The 24995-nt window shown below is 56.9% G+C and overlaps 1 protein-coding gene across 6 annotated transcripts in view; it reads left to right on the forward strand.

Annotated features, from left to right (window-relative positions):
• The window catches only part of dgcr2 (DiGeorge syndrome critical region gene 2), a 96160-nt gene that overhangs the window by 11942 nt on the left and 59223 nt on the right, over positions 1-24995 (forward strand). For 2 of the 6 annotated variants that reach the window (XM_041202548.1, XM_041202545.1), the window contains exon 1: positions 11107-11302. In XM_041202548.1, coding sequence (XP_041058482.1) covers positions 11233-11302 — 70 coding nt within the window. In that variant the 5' untranslated portion in view covers positions 11107-11232. Of the gene's footprint in view, positions 1-5647; positions 5704-11104; positions 11303-24995 lie in introns of those variants that run through there. The other 4 variants (XM_041202544.1, XM_041202546.1, XM_041202542.1 and 1 more) reach the window with 4 other exon arrangements.

The following is a 24995-nucleotide window of genomic DNA, read 5'->3' on the forward strand; positions in this document are numbered from 1 at the left end:
ATGTCCTCCGGCTCCATGCACAGATTGCCACTTTGGGCCCTACTTTTTCCCTGGTTATCCTCTTGCCCTTAATAATATTTATAAAATGCCTTGGAATTTTCCTTTATCTTGCCTGCCAGTGTTTTTTTCATGCCCCCTCTTTGCTCTCCTAATTACTTTTTTAAGTACCCCCCCACCCCCCCCACACACACACTTTCTATAGTCCTCTGGGGTTTCTGCTGTTTTCAGCCTTCTGTATCTGCCTTAAGCCTCCTTTTTTTTTGTCTTATCCAATCCTCTATATTCCTTGACATCCAGTGTTCCCTGGACTTGTTGGCCCTGCCCCTCACTTTTACGGGAACTTGTTGGCCCTGAACTCTCACTATTTCCTTTTTGAATGATTCCCACTGGTCTGATGTAGACTTTCCTACAAGTAGCTGCTCCCAGTCCACTTTGGCAAGATCCTGTCTTATCCTATTGAAATCAGCCTTCCCCCAATTCAGGACCTTTATTTCCGGTCCATCTCTGTCTTTTTCCATAACTATCTTAAATCTTAGAGTTATGGTCACTATTTCCGAAATGCTCCCCCACTGACACTTCTACTACTTGACTGGCTTAACTCCCTAAGATTAAGTCCAGTACTGCCTCTTCTTTAGCAGTTCTTCAGGATTCAGTACTGTGTCCCTTGCTTTTTGTGGTATGTATCAATGATTTGGACTTGAAAGTAGAGGTATGATTAAGAAGTTTGAAGATGATATGAAAATTGACCCTGTGGTTAATAGGAAGAAAGCTGTATTCTGCAGGAAGATAATACTGAATTGGTCAGGTGTGCAGCAAAGTAACAAATGGAATTCAATCTAGAGACATGTGAGGTAAAGCGTTTGCGGCAGGGGGAGGCATTCCTAAAGCTAGCAGGAGAGGTCGATCTTGCAGTTAAGATGATGTACAGGATACTTTAATGGCCAGGGCATAGAGTATGAGAGTAAAGATGTTATGCTTGAACTCATTACAGTCAAATCATGCCCATAAAGCTTTCTGGGCGATGGACACTATACAGTTTAAAAAGGAAACATAGCATCCTGACACCGTACAAAATGCACTCTGGAGAGTCAGGTGACTTAATTTGTGGTTTCTGTACAGACAGAGACAGACATGTTTGAACATATCTCTGGGAAGTTACTTAAGATGCAAATAGCCTTTCCAGGTGGAACAGATTTAAAATGGCAAGGCTGTTAGACTCACCGGCCCCATGAAGATGGGATTTCACATAAAGTTATCCATGAGGATAATCATACCTGGATGTTAATGGGATATCAAACATTCCCCCATTTTATGACAATTACATTGGCTTCAGCTCATTTTGTGAACAATAGGATACATCATTACTGTCATTACATGACTAAACCTGGCTGGTGAGATCCATAAAGGTAGCCCAGTGGATCAGTCTGGCACCAACATCGATAGAAGAGACCTGCAAGACCATATTTATTCACTACTGATATTTGACCACATCTTTGATTGAAAAGCCAAAAATATTCAACCTCCTGTGCCTTCAATTAACCAAGAGAAAACCCTTTGGGCCTGCAACATTTCAACCACCATCTTAAGGACTGTGTAAATAGGAAACCTGTTTCTTTTAACTCTGTTCATAATGTAAGTGCATGTTACATCTTTAGGAATCATCTTTTCTTGTGTGTGTGCATCTAGTGCATATGAGGACTGAGTATTGCGAGTACATTTGGGTGTTAGGAATAAATGTTTATTCTTTATTTTGATTTAAACATACAAGAAACCCTGCTTTGTGCCTGTTCCTTAAATATGCAGCACTCAGGCATAAAATGCTCCTCCTCTACAAATACAGTGTTGTGGTCTGCCAAGGAGTGAAGAAAGTGGGAAATTATCCCACATCCCTCTCCATCCATATCAAACTGTATAAAACACTAGTTAGACTGCAGCTAGAGTACTGTATATATTTCTGGTCACTGCATTACAGGAAAGATATGATCACACTAGAGAGGGAACAGAGACTTACAAGGATATTACCAGGACTTGAGTGCAGCTGGGGCAGTTTTCCTTGGAACAGAGGAGGCTGAGGGGAGATTTAATTGAGGTGTATAAAATTGAGAGTCCTGGATAGAGTCAATAGGAAAAGATCTGTTTCTATTAGCAGAGGGGTCAATTTGCAGGAAGCATGGATTTAAAGTAGTTAAACTTTGAGTTGAAGAGAAATTCTTTCACCCAGATGATGGTGAAGGTCTGGAACTCACTGCCCACAAGGCAGAAATCCTCATCGTATTTACAAAATACTTGGATATCCACTTGAACTGCTATAATCGACAGGGCCATGCACCAAGAATAGCAAGTGAGATTGGGCTAGATAATACCTTTCTCAGCTAGCAAAGACATGATGGGCTGACTGACCTCCTCTGCAGTCATGAATTTCGATGATTCTGACACAAAAACACACACGGGAAAGGTGGAATATACTTAAAATAGATAAAATGCGGAAGGTACTTTAGGGGGAAACAGTGGCGTAGTGGTAACATCACTGGATGAGTAACCCAGAAGCCCAGGATGATCCTCTGGGGACATTGGGTTAAAATCCCACCACAGTAGCTGGTGGAATTTAAATTCAATTTATAACCTGGAATTGAAAAGCTAGCCTTAATAATGGAGACCATGAAACCATGATGAAAGCAAAGTACTGCGGATGCTGAAAATCTGAAATAAAAACAGAAAATACTGGAAAAACTCAGGTCTGGCAGCATCTGTGGAGAGAGAAACAGAGTCATTGTTTTGAGTCCGTATGACTCTTGTCATAAAAATCCATCTTCTTCACTAATGCCCTTTAGGGAAGTAAATCTGCTGTCCTTAGCTGGTCTGGCCTATATGTGATTGCAGACCCACAGCAATATGGTTAACTCTTAACTGCCTTCTGAAGGTGGTGTGGCAAGCCAATTAGTTCAAGGGCAATTAGGGTTGGGCAGATATGATGGCCTTGCCAGAGATGCCCTTATCCTATAAAAGAATTTAAAAAAACTTGAAAGAAACAGCATGCCAGGTGAAATGTGGGATATGCTTAAAAACAATAAGCAGGGAAAAGTGAAATATAGAGGAACAGAACAGAATCTTTACCTGTGGCGTCCCCCAAGGATCTATCCATGGTCCCCTCCTATTTCTCATACACATGCTTCCTCAGTTTTGAATATTTAGTTTGAAATGTTCTCTGTTTCTCCCACTACAGATGTTGCCATCCTGCTGAGTATTTCCGGCATTTTCTCTTTTTAACTCAATCCATCCCTATCCCTAGTAACTATCTGAGGCAGAATCAGACTGTTCATAACCTTGGTGTCATAACTGACCCCAAGCTGAGTTTCTGATCAATTATCTGCACCATCGCTGAGACTGCCTATTTCTACCTCATAACGCCATCCAAATTCCTCCTCTGTCTCAGCTCATCTACTGCTGAATCCCTTATTACCTCTAGCCTTGACTATTCCAATGCATTCCTAGCCAGTCTCCAATGTTCTACCCTCCATAAGGTCGTCAAAACTCTGCTGTCCATGCCCTAATTTGCACCAAGTTTGATTTCCCTATCACCCCTGCATTCACTGACCTACATTAGCTCCCAGTTAAATTACAAGAAGTTACACAAACTTGAGTTGAATTCCCTGAAATTTAGGAGGTTGAGGTGTGATTTGATCAAAATTTTCAAGATATTAAAGGGAACTGATAGGGTGAGAGAAACTATTTCCATGGGCTGGGGCTGGGACTCGGGGACAGGGTCCAAAAGTTAGAGCCCGACCTTTCAGGAGTGAAATTAGGAAACTCTTGAACACATAAAGGTTGAAGTTTGGAACTCTCATAAACTGAAATTAATACTTGATCAATTGTTAATACTACATCTGAACTGATTATTGTTAGCCAAAGGGATTTTTTTAAGGGATTTGGATAAAGGTGGGTATATGGAGATAGGTTGCAGATCCAGTCATGATCTCATTGAATGGCTGGGTGGGGGGCGGGTGGCTAACTGGCCTCCTTCTGTTCCTATGAAATATAAAAGAAAAACAGGACAAGTGGAAAAATTTGGATTTTTTTTTAGAGCAGTACTCCCAGAGAAACAGGAAATATACTTATAAAAGTACAAGTTCTTATTTCTGATTTCCATACTACCCTTTGACATTGGAACTTGATGTTGTGTTTTCATATGACACATGTAAAACAAAAACAGAATTACCTGTTTTCAAAGCTGCACGTGCCCCCAGTTTCATTTTATTCTTCTTCTCATCCACAGGTAATTCTGTTTTTGTTTTGGATTTCCAGCATCCGCAGATTTTTGCTTTTATCTCTTAAATTCCACATGTATGCTGATGACTCCACTGTCTCTAAGTATGGGGGGAATCATCCGCTCTTGAGTCTAAGTCTGGTGGCGGGAGGAAAGTCTGGACACCCTTCTTCTCCACACCTCCCCCTCCCCTCCCCTCCCAGCTCCTTCCCCGGACACTCTACTTCTCCTTCCCCGCTGCACCTGCCTTCACTGTCCAGCCTTCACTCCACCCTACATCTACCTTCCCTGCTTCACCTGCCTCCTCTATCCAACCTTGGCACAGATTTTCCTACTGGCACTCTGAGTGAAGTTATGCGAGGTTCCCAAGAAGGTGAAAGCAACAACTACAGCACTCAAAGTCATGGGAGAGGTGAAGCTCACAAGGTGCACACCATTTATATATAGTTGTAAAACTGAACTTTCTAAATTCTCACAAGTGGGGAATTTAGTTTGGAGGGTGGACTTAATTCTGGCGAGGTGGCTTTTTAATGAGCGTGTATGAGATGCTAATGCAGGTGAATGGAGTTCCTGACATTGCTCATCGGAAAACTTGACCCGGCTGGAAAGTTGGGAGAACAAATTACACACAGTTTACCCTGCTGTTGGGATTACAGATTTTTTGCCTTCCACCAAATGATTCTGGCCACTGGTGGAACCAGAAGATTCTGCCCCAGGTTGTTGCCTCCCAAATCCGTGTCCATCGTTTCTGCAAATCCATGTTTGAAGCTCTCTAATAGGGGTTCCATCACTGTCACGTTGCTGGAACAGCCCGAATCAAATCACAAATGGACTGTGTGCTGGACTATCCACCCTCATCCTCCCTGACCTGTCTGCAACCTTTGACAGCTGACCACGCCATTCACTTCCAACACTCAGAAGGATCCCGCTTAGAAAGATTGGAATCAAGATTGGCAGGCAAAACTGCAATTGAGCAATGGGCTGCCTTTAAAGAAGAGACAGTTTGGGTACAGTCCTCTGAGGGAAAGGTAGGACAAATAAAGCCAGATATTCCTGCATGCTGAAAGAGATAGAGAGTAAAATGAAATTGAAAATAGGTGCATCTAAAAGGTCAGGTTGATAATACAAATGAGAACCAGTCTGAATATAGAAAATTCAGAGGGAAAGTGAAAAAATAGATAAGAGCAGTAAAGAGACAGTATAAGAAGAAACTGGCAGCTAATAGAAAAGACTACCCAAAAGTCTTCTATATGCATATAAATAGTGAAAATGTGGTAAAAGGATGAATGGAGCCATGTAGGGACCTAAAAAGAGGATTTATGCATGGAGGCAGGGGACATGGCTGAGGTACTAAATGCGCCCTTTGTATCTGTCTTTATCAAGGAAGAAGATGCTGCCAAACCCATAGTGAAAGAGGAGGTGTTGAGACACTGAACGAGGTAAAAACAGATAAAGTAGAGATATTTGACAACCTAGCTGTACAAGTTTCACACCATTTAAAAAGTATCCTTATTTTCTATTAACTCCACCAAAGTGAGTAATCTCACTTTTCCCACATTATATTCCATCTGCCATCTTAGTGCCCACTCACTGAACCTGTCTGTATTCCTTTGCTGAGTCTTTTTATCTTCCTCACAGCATATATTCCCACCTAGCTTTGTATCATCAGCAAACTGGGATATATTATCCTCAGTCTCTTTGTCTAAGTCATTAGTATAGATTGTAAATAGCAAAAGCTTCAGTATAGATCCTTGCTGAACTCCACTAGTTACAGCCTGCCAATCTGAAAATGACTTATTTAATCCAGAGGCCCAAACAATCCCCATCCACCACTACTCTCCTCTGTCTGGCAGAACTTGTTCTCTCACTGAACAATTTCTCCTGAAACTCTTCTCACTTCCTCCAAATAAAAGATGTGGGTATGGGTACCCGCATGGGCCCCAGTTATGCTTGTCTCTTTATGGGGTATGTGGAACATGCCTTGTTCCAGTCCTACTCCAGCCCCCTCCCACAACTCTTTCTCCGATACATCGATGTTTGCTTCGGTGCTGTTTCATGCTCTTGTCTGGACCTGGAAAATTTATTAATTTTGCTTCCAATTTCCACCCCTCCATCATTTTCACGTGGGGTCCATCACTGACACTTCCCTTCCCTTCCTTGACCTCTCTGTCTCAATTTCTGGTGATAGACTGTCCACCAATATTCATTACAAGCCTACCGACTCCCACAGCTACCTCAACTACAGCTCCTCACACCCCGCTTCCTGTAAGCTCTCCATCCCATTCTCTCAGTTCCTTTGCCTCCTTCGCATCTGTTCTGATGATGCCACTTTCAAAAACAGTTCCTCTGACATGTCTTCCTTCTTCCTGAACCGAGGTTTTCCTCCTACGGTGGTTGACAGAGCCCTCAACCGTGTCCAGCCCATCTCCCGCGCATCCGCCCTCACACCTTCCTCTCCCTCCCAGAACCATGACCGTTGTCCTCACTTATCACCCCACCAGCCTCCACATTCAAAGGATCATCCTCTGCCATTTCCACCAACTCCAGCATGATGACACCACCAAACACATGTTCCCTTCACCCCCCCCGGTGGCTTTCCGCAGGGATTGTTCCCTCTGGGACACCCTGGTCCACTCCTGTTTCACCCCCTACTCCTCAACCCTTTCCCACTGCACCTTCCCAGGTGCAACATCTGCCCCTTTACTTCCCCCCTCCTCCACCGTCCAAGGGCCCAAACACTCCTTTCAAGTGAAGCAGCATTTCACTTGCACTTCCCTCAATTTAGTCTACTGCATTCGCTGCTCCCAATGCTGTTTCCTCTACATTGGAGAGACCAAATGCAGACTGGGTGACTGCTTTGCAGAACACCTTCGGTTTGTCCACAAGCATGACCCAGACCTCCCTGTCGCTTGCCATTTCAAGACACCACCCTGCTCTCATGCCCACATGTCCGTCCTTGGCCTGCTGCAATGTTCCAGTGAAGCTCAATGCAAACTGGAGGAACTACACCTCATCTTTCAACTAGGCACTTTACAGCCTTCCAGACTGAATATTGAGTTCAACAACTTTAGATCATGAACTCTCTCCTCCATCCCCACCCCCTTTCTGATCCCCCTTTTTTCTAATAATTTATATAAATTTTTCTTTTCCCACCTATTTCCATTATTTTAAAAAATATTTCCATCCATTGTTTTATCTCTACATTTTAGCCTATTTTGATCCCTTCCCCCCACCCCACCCCCACTAGGGCAATCTGTCTCTTGCTCGTCCTGCTTTCTACCCTTAATGTCACCTATTAGCACATTTCTTAGGTATATCACCACCGTCAACACCTCTTTGTCCTTTTGTCTATGACATCTTTTGGCAATCTCCACCTATCACTAGCCCTCTATCCAGCTCTACCTGTCCCACCCCCGCCCCCTTAAACCAGCTTATATTTCACCTCTCTTCTATTTTTCCTTAGTTCTGAAGAAGAGTCTTACAGACTCGAAACATTAACTGTATTCCTCTCTGCAGATGCTGTCAGATCTGCTGAGTTTTTCCAGGTATTTTTATTTTTTTCATTTAATCCCTGCTCTGTTTCTGCCCATTAGCTAATCCTCTATCCATGCTAATATATTATTACCTCAACCTCAAAAGCCCTAAGCTTGTTTTATACTTTCAGGGGATGTGGTTAGACCAGCATTTATTGCCCAGCTCTAATTTCCCCTTCAGAAGATGGTGGTGAGCTGCCTTCTTGAAGCGCTGCAGTCCATGTGGTGTAGGTACACCCACAGTGCTGTTAGGGAGGGAGTTCCAGGATTTTGATCCAGTGGCAATGAAGAAACGCCAGTATATTTCCAAGTCAGAATGTTGTGTGACTTGGATGGGAGCTTCTAGGTAACGGTGTTCCCCTATGTCTGCTACCCTTGTCCTTCTAGGTGGTAGAGCTTGTGGGTTTGCAAGGTGCTTGGTGGGCTTGTGCAGTGCATCTTGTAAACAGTGTTTTGGGCTGTAACCTGCAGGGTAGATGAAGAGGAATCATGGATGGGGTATATACTGAATTTCCAATGGCACTGACTAAGGTTATTCCACAAGTGAATCAGCCATTTAAATACTGTGGCTACAAGAGCAGGTCAGAGGCTGGGAATTCTGTGGAGAGTAACTCACCTCCTGGATCCCCAAAGCCTGTCCATTATCTCCAAGGAACAAATCAGGAGTACAGTGCCTGATGCCAACTCTCATAATGCTTGAAGCTCAACAACATCTTGTAAACACACTGCTACCAGTGTGCATTGGTGTAGAGAGTGAATATTGAAGGTGGAGGATGATCTGCCAATCAAGGGGCTGTTTTGTCCTGGATGTTGTTGAGCTTCGAGTGTTGTGGAAATTGCACTCATCAGGCAAGTGGAGGGTATTCCATTACGCTCCTGACTTGTGCCTTGTAGATGATGGACAGGCTTTGGGGAGTCAGGAGGTGAGTTATCCCCCACAGAATTCCCAGCCTCTGGCCTGCTCTTTAGTATTTAAATGGGTGATTAACTTGTGGAATGACTTAGTCAGTGCCGTTGGAAATTCAACACATACCCCATCCACGATTCCTCTTTATCCACCCTGCAGGTTACAGCCCAAAAAGCTTTTAATACATATGTCAAATATAATTTCCCTTTTTGAAGGGCTGCTGGGTGCGCAGTGCGGGGCTACTGAGTGCTTGATACTGGTAGCATTTACCTTGGGCAGAAATATTAAATGTTGTGAAACCAAAGCAGGTAAATGGAGTTCAGATACAAATCGAATTGAATGGCAGACAGCTGAAGTGCCTTATATCCTTGGCTGCTCGTTTGCCTGGACCTGGATCTTTTCCTGCCCAGATGAAATTACATTGTTTCATAATTTGCCATGGTGAGATTTGAACTCTTGATCTTGGGGTTACAAGCCTAGTACCATAACCACTTGGCTATCATACCAGAATTTGCCTGGACCCGTACTCCACTCTCTTGATAGGCAATCGAATCCGTCTCCTGCTCTGACAGACCCCGCCCCTCACACTGACAGATCCTGCCCTCCCGCAAACTGATCTTGCCCTGCTCTGACAGAGCCCCGCCCTACCGCACACAGGCCACGCTCCCCGCTTTGACCACTCCCGCTCTGACAGACTCACCCCCCACTAGGGGTATCTGTACCTTGCTTGTCCTGGTTTCCACCCTTAATTAGCACATTCCTTGGATAATAACACCACCTTCAACACCTCTTTGTCCTTTTGTCGATGACATCTTTTGGTTATCTCCATCTATCACTGGGCCCCTATCCAGCTCAACCACCCCCCCCTTAAACCAGCTTATATTTTCACCTCATTTCTCTATTTCCTTAGTTTGTTGAAGAGTCATACGGACTCAAAACGTTAACTTATGTTCCTCTCCGCAGATGCTGAGTTTTTCCAGCTATTTTTATTGCTGACAGATCTCAGCCCTGCTCTGCCTGATCCCGCCCTCCCGCTGCCTGATCCCGCCACCACTCTGACAGACCCGCCCTCCCGCACACAGTCCACGCCCCACGCACTGACCGAACACGTCCGGTCCGACAGACCCCGCCCTTGCTGTGATAGACCCCGCCCCCGCTCTGGCAAACCCTGCTCCGGCTTTGACAGACCCCGCCCCCGCTCTGACAGAGCCCGCCCTGCTGTGACACACCCCATCCCCGTTGTGACAGTCCCCGGCCCTCGCTCTGACAGACCTCGCCCTCCCGCAGGCTGGCCACGACCCCCGCTCTGACAGAACCCATCTCCGCACTGACAGACCCCGCCCCGATCTCACAGACCCCACCCATCGCTGACAGACACGACCCGCTCTGACAGAACAAAAACAGAATTACCTGGAAAAACTCAGCAGGTCTGGCAGCATCGACGGAGAAGAAAAGAGTTGACGTTTCGAGTCCTCATGAGCCTTCGACAGAACTTGAGTTCGAGTCCAGGAAAGAGCTGAAATATAAGCTGGTTTAAGGTGTGTGTGTGGGGGGCGGAGAGATAGAGAGGTGGAGGGGGGGGGGGGGGGGGGGGGGTGTGGTTGTAGGGACAAACAAGCAGTGATACGGAAATCTTGTGGCAGAGAGGAACAGAACTTCTTCAAGGAGGTAGGCATTTCTTGAAGAGCAGTGGCAGTCAATTAAACACAGAGATAAAAACAAAAAAACTGCGGATGCTGGAAATCCAAAACAAAAACAGAATTACCTGGAAAAACTCAGCAGGTCTGGCAGCATCGGCGGAGAAGAAAAGAGTTGACGTTTCGAGTCCTCATGAGCCTTCGACAGAACTTGAGTTCGAGTCCAGGAAAGAGCTGAAATATAAGCTGGTTTAAGGTGTGTGTGTGGGGGGCGGAGAGATAGAGAGACAGAGAGGTGGGGGGGGGGGGTGGTGTGGTTGTAGGGACTGCGACAAGATTTCCGTACCACTGCTTGTTTGTGCCTACAACCACACCCCCCCCCCCCACCCCCCACTCTCTGTCTCTCTATCTCTCCGCCCCCCACACACACACCTTAAACCAGCTTATATTTCAGCTCTTTCCTGGACTCGAACTCAAGTTCTGTCGAAGGCTCATGAGGACTCGAAACGTCAACTCTTTTCTTCTCCGCCGATGCTGCCAGACCTGCTGAGTTTTCCAGGTAATTCTGTTTTTGTTTTGAATTTCCAGCATCCGCAGTTTTTTTGTTTTTTTCCGCTCTGACAGAACCCCTTCTGACAGACACCGCCCCACGTTCTAACAGAACCCGCCCCCCGCGGCGGGCCCCGCCCCTACCGCTCTGACAGACACCGCACCCCGCGGACGGACCCCGCCCACGCGCAGGTACCACGCCCCCAGGGATAGACCACGCCCCGTGGCCCATACCCATCAGGCTTGGCCCCAAACGGCCGCCATCTTATGTGTTTCCCGGAGCCTGAGAGTGGGGCCGACGCCGGGGCGGCAGCTGCCGGCCGGAGGATGCCTGGTGGATAAATGTGGCCCAAAGTCGATATCCCTTTCTTGTTGTTGCTGATCGCAGCTGTGGCGGAGCCGGAACGGCCAGGTAACTGCGGCGCAGACACAGGACCTGGCAAGATATGCGCGGGCGTACCAGAGGCCTAGTCAGTTACCCGAGAACCAAGAACCAGGCGAGCGAGAGACTGTCCGTGGGAGAGAGACCGTCTGTGGGAGAGAGACGGTCCGTGGGAGAGGGAGGGAGAGAGACGGTCCGTGGGAGAGGGCGGGAGAGAGACGGTGCGTGGGAGAGGGAGGGAGAGAGACGGTGCGTGGGAGAGGGAGAGAGAGAGACGGTGCGCGGGAGAGGGAGGGAGAGAGAGAGACGGTGCGCGGGAGAGGGAGGGAGGGGGTCCGCGGGGGAGGGAGGGAGAGAGAGGAGCTCTGCGAGAGAGAAGGGCTCTGCGAGAGAGAGAGGAGAAATGCGAGAGAGAGGGAGGGGCAATGCGAGAGAGAGGGAGGGGCTCTGCGAGCGCGATAGAGAAAGGGGCTCTGCGAGAGAGACAGGGGCTCTGCGAGCGCGAGAGAGAGAGAGGAAATGCGAGAGAGAGAGGGGCAATGCGAGGGAGAGAGAGAGACAATGCGAGAGAGAGAGACAGGGGCTCTGCGAGCGCGAGAGGGAGGGGCTCTGCGAGAGAGAGAGGAAATGCGAGAGAGAGAGGGGCAATGCGAGAGAGAGAGGGGGGCAATGCGAGAGACAGAGGGGGGCAATGCGAGAGAGAGAGGGGCAATGCGAGAGAGAGAGGGGGGCAATGCGAGAGAGAGAGAGAGAGGGGGGCAATGCGAGAGAGAGAGGGGGCAATGCGAGAGAGAGAGAGGGGGGCAATGCGAGAGAGAGAGAGGGGGGCAATGCGAGAGAGAGAGAGGGGGGCAATGCGAGAGAGAGAGAGGGGGGCAATGCGAGAGAGAGAGAGAGGGGGCAATGCGAGAGAGAGAGAGGGGGGCAATGCGAGAGAGAGAGAGGGGGGCAATGCGAGAGAGAGAGAGGGGGGCAATGCGAGAGAGAGAGAGGGGGGCAATGCGAGAGAGAGAGAGGGGGGCTCTGCGAGAGAGAGAGAGAGAGGGGGGCTCTGCGAGAGAGAGAGAGAGGGGGGCTCTGCGAGAGAGAGAGAGAGAGGGGGGCTCTGCGAGAGAGAGAGAGAGAGGGGGGCTCTGCGAGAGAGAGAGAGAGGGGGGCTCTGCGAGAGAGAGAGAGAGAGGGGGGCTCTGCGAGAGAGAGAGAGAGAGGGGGGGCTCTGCGAGAGAGAGAGAGAGAGAGGGGGGCTCTGCGAGAGAGAGAGAGAGAGGGGGGCTCTGCGAGAGAGAGAGAGAGAGGGGGGCTCTGCGAGAGAGAGAGAGAGAGGGGGGGCTCTGCGAGAGAGAGAGAGAGAGGGGGGCTCTGCGAGAGAGAGAGAGAGGGGGGGGCTCTGCGAGAGAGAGAGAGAGAGGGGGGCTCTGCGAGAGAGAGAGAGAGAGGGGGGGCTCTGCGAGAGAGAGAGAGAGAGGGGGGCTCTGCGAGAGAGAGAGGGGGGGCTCTGCGAGAGAGAGAGAGAGAGGGGGGGCTCTGCGAGAGAGAGAGAGAGAGGGGGGGCGCTGCGAGAGAGAGAGAGGGGGCTGCGAGAGAGAGAGAGGGGGCTGCGAGAGAGAGAGAGGGGGGGCTCTGCGAGAGAGAGAGAGAGAGGGGGGGCTCTGCGAGAGAGAGAGAGAGAGGGGGGCTCTGCGAGAGAGAGAGAGAGAGGGGGGGCTCTGCGAGAGAGAGAGAGAGAGGGGGGCGCTGTGAGAGAGAGCGAGAAGGGGGGCTCTGGCGAGAGAGAGAGAGAGAGGGGGGGTGGGGGGGCTCTGCGAGAGAGAGAGAGGGAGGGGGGCTCTGCGAGAGAGAGAGAGAGGAGGGGGGCTCTGCAGTTGAGAGAGAGGAGAGGGGGCTCGTGCGGAGAGAGAGAGAGAGGGGGGGCGTATGCGAGAGAGAGAGAGAGAGGGGTGGGGGGGGAGGGGCTCTGGCGAGAGAGCAGCGAGAGAGGAGGGGGGCCCTCTGCGAGAGAGAGAGAGAGAGGGGGGCTCTGCGAGAGAGAGAGAGAGAGGGGGGCTCTGCGAGAGAGAGAGAGAGAGGGGGGGCTCTGGCGCGAGAGAGAGAGAGAGGGGGGGCTCTGCGAGAGAGAGGAGGAGAGGGGGGCTTCTGCGAGAGAGAGAGAGAGAGGGGGGCTCTGCGAGAGAGAGGAGAGAGGGGGGGCTGCGAGAGAGAGAGAGGGGGCTGCGAGAGAGAGAGAGAGGGGGCTGCGAGAGAGAGTGAGAGGGGGCTGCGAGAGAGAGAGAGAGGGAGGGGGCTCCTCGCGAAGAGAGAGAGAGAGGGGGGAGAGGGGGGCTCTGCGAGAGAGAGAGAGAGAGGGGGGGCTCTGCGAGAGAGAGAGAGAGAGGGGGGCTCTGCGAGAGAGAGAGAGAGGGGGGCTCTGCGAGAGAGAGAGAGAGAGGGGGGCTCTGCGAGAGAGAGAGAGAGAGGGGGGCTCTGCGAGAGAGAGAGAGAGAGGGGGGCTCTGCGAGAGAGAGAGAGAGGGGGGGCTCTGCGAGAGAGAGAGAGAGAGGGGGGCTCTGCGAGAGAGAGAGAGGGGGCTGCGAGAGAGAGAGAGAGGGGGGGGCTCTGCGAGAGAGAGAGAGAGAGGGGGGCTCTGCGAGAGAGAGAGAGAGAGGGGGGCTCTGCGAGAGAGAGAGAGAGAGGGGGGCTCTGCGAGAGAGAGAGAGAGAGGGGGCTCTGCGAGAGAGAGAGAGAGAGGGGGGCTCTGCGAGAGAGAGAGAGAGAGGGGGGCTCTGCGAGAGAGAGAGAGAGAGGGGGGCTCTGCGAGAGAGAGAGAGAGAGGGGGGCTCTGCGAGAGAGAGAGAGAGGGGGGCTCTGCGAGAGAGAGAGAGAGAGGGGGGCTCTGCGAGAGAGAGAGAGAGAGGGGGGCTCTGCGAGAGAGAGAGAGAGAGGGGGGGCTCTGCGAGAGAGAGAGAGAGAGAGGGGGGCTCTGCGAGAGAGAGAGAGAGAGGGGGGCTCTGCGAGAGAGAGAGAGAGAGGGGGGCTCTGCGAGAGAGAGAGAGAGAGAGGGGGGCTCTGCGAGAGAGAGAGAGAGAGAGAGGGGGGCTCTGCGAGAGAGAGAGAGAGAGAGGGGGGCTCTGCGAGAGAGAGAGAGAGAGGGGGGCTCTGCGAGAGAGAGAGAGAGAGGGGGGGCTCTGCGAGAGAGAGAGAGAGAGGGGGGGCTCTGCGAGAGAGAGAGAGAGGGGGGGGCTCTGCGAGAGAGAGAGAGAGAGGGGGGGCTCTGCGAGAGAGAGAGAGAGAGGGGGGCTCTGCGAGAGAGAGAGAGAGGGGGGCTCTGCGAGAGAGAGAGAGAGAGGGGGGCTCTGCGAGAGAGAGAGAGAGGGGGGCTCTGCGAGAGAGAGAGAGAGGGGGGGGCTCTGCGAGAGAGAGAGAGAGAGGGGGGCTCTGCGAGAGAGAGAGAGAGGGGGGGCTCTGCGAGAGAGAGAGAGAGAGGGGGGCTCTGCGAGAGAGAGAGAGAGAGGGGGGCTCTGCGAGAGAGAGAGAGAGAGGGGGGCTCTGCGAGAGAGAGAGAGAGAGGGGGGCTCTGCGAGAGAGAGAGAGAGAGGGGGGCTCTGCGAGAGAGAGAGAGAGAGGGGGGCTCTGCGAGGAGAGAGAGAGAGGGGGGCTCTGCGAGAGAGAGAGAGAGAGGGGGGCTCTGCGAGAGAGAGAGAGAGAGGGGGGCTCTGCGAGAGAGAGAGAGAGAGGGGGGGCTGTGCGAGAGAGAGAGAGAGAGGGGGCTGCGAGAGAGAGAGAGAGGGGGCTGCGAGAGAGAGAGAGAGAGCGGGGTGCGAGAGAGAGAGAGAGAGGGGGGGGCTCTGCGAGAGAGAGAGAGAGAGGGGGGCTCTGCGAGAGAGAGAGAGAGAGGGGGGCTCTGCGAGAGAGAGAGAGAGAGGGGGGCTCTGCGAGAGAGAGAGAGAGGGGCTCTGCGAGAGAGAGAGAGGGGGGCTCTGCGAGAGAGAGAGAGGGGGCTGCGAGAGAGAGAGAGGGGGCTGCGAGAGAGAGAGAGAGAGGGGGGCTGCGAGAGAGAGAGAGGGGGCGAGGGGGGCTCCGCGAGAGAGAGAGAGAGGGAGCGAGGGGGGCTCCGCGAGAGAGCGAGGGGGGCTCCACGAGAGAGCGAGGGGGGCTCCGCGAGAGAGCGAGGGGGGCTCCGCGAGAGAGCGAGGGGGGCTCCGCGAGAGAGCGAGGGGGGGCTCCGCGAGAGAGCGAGGGGGGGCTCCGCGAGAGAGCGAGGGGGGCTCCGCGAGAGAGCGAGGGGGGCTCCGCGAGAGAGCGAGGGGGGCTCCGCGAGAGAGCGAGGGGGGCTCCGCGAGAGAGCGAGGGGGGCTCCGCGAGAGAGCGAGGGGGGCTCCGCGATGAGAGCGAGGGGGGCTCCGCGAGAGAGCGAGGGGGGCTCCGCGAGAGAGAGAGAGAGAGAGGGGGGCTCCGCGAGAGAGAGAGAGAGAGAGGGGGGCTCCGCGAGAGAGAGAGAGGGGGGCTCCGCGAGAGAGAGAGAGAGAGAGAGGGGTCTCCGCGAGAGAGAGAGAGAGGGGGGCTCCGCGAGAGAGAGAGAGAGAGAGGGGGGCTCCGCGAGAGAGAGAGAGAGAGGGGGGGGGCTCCGCGAGAGAGAGAGAGAGGGGGGGGGGCTCCGCGAGAGAGAGAGAGAGAGAGGCTCTGCGAGAGAGAGAGAGAGAGAGAGGGGCTCTGCGAGAGAGAGAGACGGAGGGGCTCTGCGGTGCTCTGCGAGAGAGAGAGATGGGGGTTCTGTGAGAGAGAGAGGGAGCGAGGGGGGCTCTGCGAGAGAGAGAGAGAGAGGGGGGCTCTGCGAGGGAGAGAGAGAGAGGGGGGCTCTGCGAGAGAGAGAGAGAGAGGGGGGCTCTGCGAGAGAGAGAGAGGGGGGGGCTCTGCGAGAGAGAGAGACGGAGGGGCTCTGCGGTGCTCTGCGAGAGAGAGAGATGGGGGTTCTGTGAGAGAGGGAGCGAGGGGGGCTCCGCGAGAGAGCGAGGGGGGCTCCGCGAGAGAGCGAGGGGGGCTCCGCGAGAGAGCGAGGGGGGCTCCGCGAGAGAGCGAGGGGGGCTCCGCGAGAGAGCGAGGGGGGCTCCGCGAGAGAGAGCGAGGGGGGCTCCGCGAGAGAGAGCGAGAGAAAGTGGGGCTCCGCGAGAGAGAGAGAGAGAGAGAGAGTGGGGCTCTGCGAGAGAGAGAGAGAGAGAGAGTGGGGCTCTGAGAGAGAGAGAGGGGGGCTCTGCGAGAGAGAGAGAGAGAGGGGGGCTCTGCGAGAGAGAGAGAGAGAGGGGGGCTCTGCGAGAGAGAGAGAGAGAGGGGGGCTCTGCGAGAGAGAGAGAGAGGGGGGCTCTGCGAGAGAGAGAGAGAGAGGGGGGCTCTGCGAGAGAGAGAGAGAGAGGGGGGCTCTGCGAGAGAGAGAGAGAGAGGGGGGCTCTGCGAGAGAGAGAGAGAGAGGGGGGCTCTGCGAGAGAGAGAGAGAGAGGGGGGCTCTGCGAGAGAGAGAGAGAGAGGGGGGCTCTGCGAGAGAGAGAGAGAGAGGGGGGCTCTGCGAGAGAGAGAGAGAGAGGGGGGCTCTGCGAGAGAGAGAGAGGGGGGCTCTGCGAGAGAGAGAGAGAGAGGGGGGCTCTGCGAGAGAGAGAGAGAGAGGGGGGCTCTGCGAGAGAGAGAGAGAGAGGGGGGCTCTGCGAGAGAGAGAGAGGGGGCGAGGGGGCCTCCGCGAGAGAGAGAGAGAGGGAGCGAGGGGGGCTCCGCGAGAGAGCGAGGGGGGCTCCACGAGAGAGCGAGGGGGGCTCCGCGAGAGAGCGAGGGGGGCTCCGCGAGAGAGCGAGGGGGGCTCCGCGAAGAGAGCGAGGGGGGGCTCCGCGAGAGAGCGAGGGGGGGCTCCGCGAGAGAGCGAGGGGGGCTCCGCGAGAGAGCGAGGGGGGGCTCCGCGATGAGAGCGAGGGGGGCTCCGCGAGAGAGCGAGGGGGGCTCCGCGAGAGAGCGAGGGGGGCTCCGCGAGAGAGCGAGGGGGGCTCCGCGAGAGAGCGAGGGGGGCTCCGCGAGAGAGCGAGGGGGGCTCCGCGAGAGAGCGAGGGGGGCTCCGCGAGAGAGCGAGGGGGGCTCCGCGAGAGAGAGAGAGAGAGAGGGGGGCTCCGCGAGAGAGAGAGAGAGAGAGGGGGGCTCCGCGAGAGAGAGAGAGAGAGAGGGGGGCTCCGCGAGAGAGAGAGAGAGAGAGGGGGGCTCCGCGAGAGAGAGAGAGGGGGGCTCCGCGAGAGAGAGAGAGAGAGAGGGGGTCTCCGCGAGAGAGAGAGAGAGGGGGGCTCCGCGAGAGAGAGAGAGAGAGAGGGGGGCTCCGCGAGAGAGAGAGAGAGAGGGGGGGGCTCCGCGAGAGAGAGAGAGAGGGGGGGGGCTCCGCGAGAGAGAGAGAGAGAGAGGCTCTGCGAGAGAGAGAGAGAGAGAGAGGGGCTCTGCGAGAGAGAGAGACGGAGGGGCTCTGCGGTGCTCTGCGAGAGAGAGAGATGGGGGTTCTGTGAGAGAGAGAGGGAGCGAGGGGGGCTCTGCGAGAGAGAGAGAGAGAGGGGGGCTCTGCGAGAGAGAGAGAGAGAGGGGGGCTCTGCGAGAGAGAGAGAGAGAGGGGGGCTCTGCGAGAGAGAGAGAGAGGGGGGCTCTGCGAGAGAGAGAGACGGAGGGGCTCTGCGGTGCTCTGCGAGAGAGAGAGATGGGGGTTCTGTGAGAGAGGGAGCGAGGGGGGCTCCGCGAGAGAGCGAGGGGGGCTCCGCGAGAGAGCGAGGGGGGCTCCGCGAGAGAGCGAGGGGGGCTCCGCGAGAGAGCGAGGGGGGCTCCGCGAGAGAGCGAGGGGGGCTCCGCGAGAGAGAGCGAGGGGGGCTCCGCGAGAGAGAGCGAGAGAAAGTGGGGCTCCGCGAGAGAGAGAGAGAGAGAGAGAGAGTGGGGCTCTGCGAGAGAGAGAGAGAGAGAGAGTGGGGCTCTGCGAGAGAGAGAGTGGGGCTCTGCGAGAGAGAGAGAGAGTGGGGCTCTGCGAGAGAGAGAGAGAGAGAGAGTGGGGCTCTGCGAGAGAGAGAGAGAGAGTGGGGCTCTGCGAGAGAGAGAGAGAGAGTGGGGCTCTGCGAGAGAGAGAGAGAGAGTGGGGCTCTGCGAGAGAGAGAGAGAGAGAGAGGGGCTCTGCGAGAGAGAGAGAGTGGGGCTCTGCGAGAGAGAGAGAGAGAGAGAGAGTGGGGCTCTGCGAGAGAGAGAGAGAGAGAGAGAGAGTGGGGCTCTGCGAGAGAGAGAGAGAGTGGGGCTCTGCGAGAGAGAGAGCGAGGGGGGCTCTGCGAGAGAGAGAGCGAGGGGGGCTCTGCGAGAGAGAGAGCGAGGGGGGCTCTGCGAGAGAGAGAGCGAGGGGGGCTCTGCGAGAGAGAGCGAGGGGGGCTCTGCGAGAGAGAGCGAGGGGGGCTCTGCGAGAGAGAGAGCGAGGGGGGCTCTGCGAGAGAGAGAGCGAGGGGGGCTCTGCGAGAGAGAGAGAGGGGGGGGCTCTGCGAGAGAGAGAGGGGGGGCTCTGCGAGAGAGAGAGAGAGGGGGGCTCTGCGGGAGAGAGAGAGAGGGGGGGGCTCTGCGGGAGAGAGAGAGAGAGGGGGGCTCTGCGAGAGAGAGAGAGAGAGGGGGCTCTGCGAGAGGGAGAGAGAGAGGGGGGCTCTGCGAGAGAGAGAGTGGGGCTGTGCGAGAGAGAGAGAGAGAGAGAGAGAGGGGCTGTGCGAGAGAGAGAGAGAGAGAGTGGGGCTGTGCGAGAGAGAGAGAGAGAGAGTGGGGCTGTGCGAGAGAGAGAGAGAGGGGGGGGCTCTGCGAGAGAGAGAGAGAGGGGGGCTCTGCGAGAGAGAGAGAGAGAGGGGGGCTCTGCGAGAGAGAGAGAGAGAGGGGGGCTCTGCGAGAGAGAGAGAGAGAGGGGGGCTCTGCGAGAGAGAGAGAGAGAGGGGGGCTCTGCGAGAGAGAGAGAGAGAGGGGGGCTCTGCGAGAGAGAGAGAGAGAGGGGGGCTCTGCGAGAGAGAGAGAGAGGGGGGCTCTGCGAGAGAGAGAGAGAGAGGGGGGCTCTGCGAGAGAGAGAGAGAGAGGGGGGCTCTGCGAGAGAGAGAGAGAGAGGGGGGGCTCTGCGAGAGAGAGAGAGAGAGGGGGGCTCTGCGAGAGAGAGAGAGAGAGGGGGGCTCTGCGAGAGAGAGAGAGAGAGGGGGGCTCTGCGAGAGAGAGAGAGAGAGGGGGGCTCTGCGAGAGAGAGAGAGAGAGGGGGGGCTCTGCGAGAGAGAGAGAGAGAGGGGGGCTCTGCGAGAGAGAGAGAGAGAGGGGGGCTCTGCGAGAGAGAGAGAGAGAGGGGGGGCTCTGCGAGAGAGAGAGAGAGAGGGGGGCTCTGCGAGAGAGAGAGAGAGAGAGGGGGGCTCTGCGAGAGAGAGAGAGAGAGGGGGGCTCTGCGAGAGAGAGAGAGAGAGAGGGGGGCTCTGCAAGAGAGAGAGAGAGAGGGGGGCTCTGCGAGAGAGAGAGAGAGAGGGGGGCTCTGCGAGAGAGAGAGAGAGAGGGGGGCTCTGCGAGAGAGAGAGAGAGAGGGGGGCTCTGCGAGAGAGAGAGAGAGAGGGGGGCTCTGCGAGAGAGAGAGAGAGAGGGGGGCTCTGCGAGAGAGAGAGAGAGAGAGGGGGGCTCTGCGAGAGAGAGAGAGAGAGGGGGGGCTCTGCGAGAGAGAGAGAGAGAGGGGGGCTCTGCGAGAGAGAGAGAGAGAGGGGGGCTCTGCGAGAGAGAGAGAGAGAGGGGGGCTCTGCGAGAGAGAGAGAGAGAGAGAGAGAGGGGGGCTCTGCGAGAGAGAGAGAGAGAGAGGGGGGCTCTGCGAGAGAGAGAGAGAGAGAGGGGGGCTCTGCGAGAGAGAGAGAGAGAGAGGGGGCGAGGGGGGCTCCGCGAGAGAGAGAGAGAGGGAGCGAGGGGGGCTCCGCGAGAGAGCGAGGGGGGCTCCGCGAGAGAGCGAGGGGGGCTCCGCGAGAGAGCGAGGGGGGCTCCGCGAGAGAGCGAGGGGGGGCTCCGCGAGAGAGCGAGGGGGGGCTCCGCGAGAGAGCGAGGGGGGGCTCCGCGAGAGAGCGAGGGGGGGCTCCGCGAGAGAGCGAGGGGGGCTCCGCGAGAGAGCGAGGGGGGCTCCGCGAGAGAGCGAGGGGGGCTCCGCGAGAGAGCGAGGGGGGCTCCGCGAGAGAGCGAGGGGGGCTCCGCGAGAGAGCGAGGGGGGCTCCGCGAGAGAGCGAGGGGGGCTCCGCGAGAGAGCGAGGGGGGCTCCGCGAGAGAGCGAGGGGGGCTCCGCGAGAGAGAGAGAGAGAGGGGGGCTCCGCGAGAGAGAGAGAGAGAGAGGGGGGCTCCGCGAGAGAGAGAGAGAGGGGGGCTCCGCGAGAGAGAGAGAGAGAGAGGGGGGCTCCGCGAGAGAGAGAGAGAGAGAGGGGGGGGCTCCGCGAGAGAGAGAGAGAGGGGGGGGGCTCCGCGAGAGAGAGAGAGAGAGAGGGGCTCTGCGAGAGAGAGAGACGGAGGGGCTCTGCGGTGCTCTGCGAGAGAGAGAGATGGGGGTTCTGTGAGAGAGAGAGGGAGCGAGGGGGGCTCTGCGAGAGAGAGAGAGAGAGGGGGCTCTGCGAGAGAGAGAGAGAGAGAGAGGGGGGCTCTGCGAGAGAGAGAGAGAGGGGGGCTCTGCGAGAGAGAGAGACGGAGGGGCTCTGCGGTGCTCTGCGAGAGAGAGAGATGGGGGTTCTGTGAGAGAGAGAGAGGGAGCGAGGGGGGCTCCGCGAGAGAGCGAGGGGGGCTCCGCGAGAGAGCGAGGGGGGCTCCGCGAGAGAGAGCGAGGGGGGCTCCGCGAGAGAGAGCGAGAGAAAGTGGGGCTCCGCGAGAGAGAGAGAGAGAGAGAGAGAGAGAGTGGGGCTCTGCGAGAGAGAGAGAGAGAGAGTGGGGCTCTGCGAGAGAGAGAGAGAGTGGGGCTCTGCAAGAGAGAGAGAGAGTGGGGCTCTGCGAGAGAGAGAGAGAGAGTGGGGCTCTGCGAGAGAGAGAGAGAGAGTGGGGCTCTGCGAGAGAGAGAGAGAGAGTGGGGCTCTGCGAGAGAGAGAGAGAGTGGGGCTCTGCGAGAGAGAGAGAGAGAGTGGGGCTCTGCGAGAGAGAGAGAGAGAGTGGGGCTCTGCGAGAGAGAGAGAGTGGGGCTCTGCGAGAGAGAGAGAGAGAGTGGGGCTCTGCGAGAGAGAGAGAGAGAGTGGGGCTCTGCGAGAGAGAGAGAGAGAGAGGGGCTCTGCGAGAGAGAGAGAGTGGGGCTCTGCGAGAGAGAGAGAGAGAGAGAGTGGGGCTCTGCGAGAGAGAGAGAGAGAGAGAGAGAGAGAGTGGGGCTCTGCGAGAGAGAGAGAGAGTGGGGCTCTGCGAGAGAGAGAGAGAGTGGGGCTCTGCGAGAGAGAGAGAGTGGGGCTCTGCGAGAGAGAGAGAGTGGGGCTCTGCGAGAGAGAGAGCGAGGGGGGCTCTGCGAGAGAGAGAGCGAGGGGGGCTCTGCGAGAGAGAGAGCGAGGGGGGCTCTGCGAGAGAGAGAGCGAGGGGGGCTCTGCGAGAGAGAGCGAGGGGGGCTCTGCGAGAGAGAGCGAGGGGGGCTCTGCGAGAGAGAGAGCGAGGGGGGCTCTGCGAGAGAGAGAGCGAGGGGGGCTCTGCGAGAGAGAGAGAGGGGGGGGCTCTGCGAGAGAGAGAGGGGGGGGCTCTGCGAGAGAGAGAGAGAGAGAGGGGGGCTCTGCGAGAGAGAGAGAGAGGGGGGGGCTCTGCGAGAGGGAGAGAGAGAGGGGGGCTCTGCGAGAGAGAGAGTGGGGCTGTGCGAGAGAGAGAGAGAGAGAGAGAGAGTGGGGCTGTGCGAGAGAGAGAGAGAGAGAGTGGGGCTGTGCGAGAGAGAGAGAGAGAGAGAGAGTGGGGCTGTGCGAGAGAGAGAGAGAGGCTCTGCGAGAGAGAGAGAGAGAGTGGGGCTCTGCGTGCGAGAGAGAGAGAGTGGGGCTCTGCGAGAGAGAGAGAGAGAGAGTGGGGCTCTGCGAGAGAGAGAGAGAGAGAGAGAGTGGGGCTCTGCGAGAGAGAGAGAGAGAGTGGGGCTCTGCGAGAGAGAGAGAGAGAGTGGGGCTGTGCAAGAGAGAGAGAGAGAGAGAGAGTGGGGCTGTGCGAGAGAGAGAGAGAGAGAGAGAGTGGGGCTGTGCGAGAGAGAGAGAGAGAGTGGGGCTCTGCGTGCGAGAGAGAGAGAGTGGGGCTCTGCGTGCGAGAGAGAGAGAGTGGGGCTCTGCGAGAGAGAGAGAGAGAGAGTGGGGCTCTGCGAGAGAGAGAGAGAGAGAGTGGGGCTCTGCGAGAGAGAGAGAGAGTGGGGCTCTGCGAGAGAGAATGAGAGAGTGGGGCTCTGCGAGAGAGAGAGAGTGGGGCTCTGCGAGAGAGAGAGAGAGAGAGAGAGTGGGGCTGTGCGAGAGAGAGAGAGAGAGTGGGGCTGTGCGAGAGAGAGAGAGAGAGTGGGGCTGTGCGAGAGAGAGAGAGAGTGGGGCTGTGAGAGAGAGAGAGAGAGAGAGAGAGAGTGGGGCTGTGAGAGAGAGAGAGAGGGGGGCTCTGCGAGAGAGAGAGAGAGAGAGTGGGGCTCTGCGTGCGAGAGAGAGAGAGTGGGGCTCTGCGAGAGAGAGAGAGAGAGTGGGGCTCTGCGAGAGAGAGAGAGAGAGTGGGGCTCTGCGAGAGAGAGAGAGAGAGTGGGGCTCTGCGAGAGAGAGAGAGAGAGTGGGGCTCTGCGAGAGAGAATGAGAGAGTGGGGCTCTGCGAGAGAGAGAGAGAGAGAGTGGGGCTCTGCGAGAGAGAGAGAGAGAGAGTGGGGCTCTGCGAGAGAGAGAGTGGGGCTCTGCGAGAGAGAGAGAGAGAGTGGGGCTCTGCGAGAGAGAGAGAGAGAGAGTGGGGCTCTGCGAGAGAGAGAGAGAGAGTGGGGCTCTGCGAGAGAGAGAGAGAGAGTGGGGCTCTGCGAGAGAGAGAGAGAGAGTGGGGCTCTGCGAGAGAGAGAGTGGGGCTCTGCGGGAGAGAGAGTGGGGCTCTGCGGGAGAGAGAGTGGGGCTCTGCGGGAGAGAGTGGGGCTCTGCGGGAGAGAGAGTGGGGCTCTGCGGGAGAGAGAGTGGGGCTCTGCGGGAGAGAGAGTGGGGCTCTGCGGGAGAGAGAGTGGGGCTCTGCGGGAGAGAGAGTGGGGCTCTGCGGGAGAGAGAGTGGGGCTCTGCGGGAGAGAGAGTGGGGCTCTGCGGGAGAGAGAGTGGGGCTCTGCGGGAGAGAGTGGGGCTCTGCGGGAGAGAGAGTGGGGCTCTGCGGGAGAGAGAGTGGGGCTCTGCGGGAGAGAGAGTGGGGCTCTGCGGGAGAGAGAGTGGGGCTCTGCGGGAGAGAGAGTGGGGCTCTGCGAGAGAGAGATAGAGGGGGGCTCTGCGAGAGAGACAGAGGGGGGTGCTCTGAGAGAGAGAGAGAGGCGCTCTGCGAGAGAGAGAGAGAGAGAGGGGCGCTCTGCGAGAGAGAGCGAGAGGGGGGCTCTGCGAGAGAGAGCGAGAGGGGGGCTCTGCGAGAGAGAGAGAGGGGGGCTCTGCGAGAGAGAGAGGGGGGCTCTGCGAGAGAGAGAGAGAGGGGGGCTCTGCGAGAGAGAGAGAGAGGGGGGGGCTCTGCGAGAGAGAGAGCGAGGGGGGCTCTGCGAGAGAGAGAGCGAGGGGGGCTCTGCGAGAGAGAGAGCGAGGGGGGCTCTGCGAGAGAGAGAGCGAGGGGGGCTCTGCGAGAGAGAGAGCGAGGGGGGCTCTGCGAGAGAGAGAGCGAGGGGGGCTCTGCGAGAGAGAGAGCGAGGGGGGCTCTGCGAGAGAGAGAGCGAGGGGGGCTCTGCGAGAGAGAGAGCGAGGGGGGCTCTGCGAGAGAGAGAGCGAGGGGGGCTCTGCGAGAGAGAGAGCGAGGGGGGCTCTGCGAGAGAGAGAGCGAGGGGGGCTCTGCGAGAGAGAGAGCGATGGGGGCTCTGCGAGAGAGAGAGCGAGGGGGGGCTCTGCGAGAGAGAGAGCGAGGGGGGCTCTGCGAGAGAGAGAGCGAGGGGGGCTCTGCGAGAGAGAGAGCGAGGGGGGCTCTGCGAGAGAGAGAGCGAGGGGGGCTCTGCGAGAGAGAGAGCGAGGGGGGCTCTGCGAGAGAGAGAGCGAGGGGGGCTCTGCGAGAGAGAGAGCGAGGGGGGCTCTGCGAGAGAGAGAGCGAGGGGGGCTCTGCGAGAGAGAGAGCGAGGGGGGCTCTGCGAGAGAGAGAGCGAGGGGGGCTCTGCGAGAGAGAGAGCGAGGGGGGCTCTGCGAGAGAGAGAGCGAGGGGGGCTCTGCGAGAGAGAGAGCGAGGGGGGCTCTGCGAGAGAGAGAGCGAGGGGGCCTCTGCGAGAGAGAGAGCGCGAGGGGGGCTCTGCGAGAGAGAGCGCGAGGGGGCCTCTGCGAGAGAGAGAGCGCGAGGGGGCCTCTGCGAGAGAGAGAGCGCGAGGGGGCCTCTGCGAGAGAGAGAGCGCGAGGGGGCCTCTGCGAGAGAGAGAGCGCGAGGGGGCCTCTGCGAGAGAGAGAGCGCGAGGGGGCCTCTGCGAGAGAGAGAGCGCGAGGGGGCCTCTGCGAGAGAGAGAGCGCGAGGGGGCCTCTGCGAGAGAGAGAGCGCGAGGGGGCCTCTGCGAGAGAGAGAGAGAGGGGGGGCTCTGCGAGAGAGAGAGGGGGGGCTCTGCGAGAGAGAGAGGGGGGCTCTGCGA

The sequence above is a fragment of the Carcharodon carcharias genome, chromosome 13 (assembly GCF_017639515.1).
Source record: "Carcharodon carcharias isolate sCarCar2 chromosome 13, sCarCar2.pri, whole genome shotgun sequence".
Classification (NCBI taxonomy): Eukaryota; Metazoa; Chordata; class Chondrichthyes; order Lamniformes; family Lamnidae; genus Carcharodon; species Carcharodon carcharias.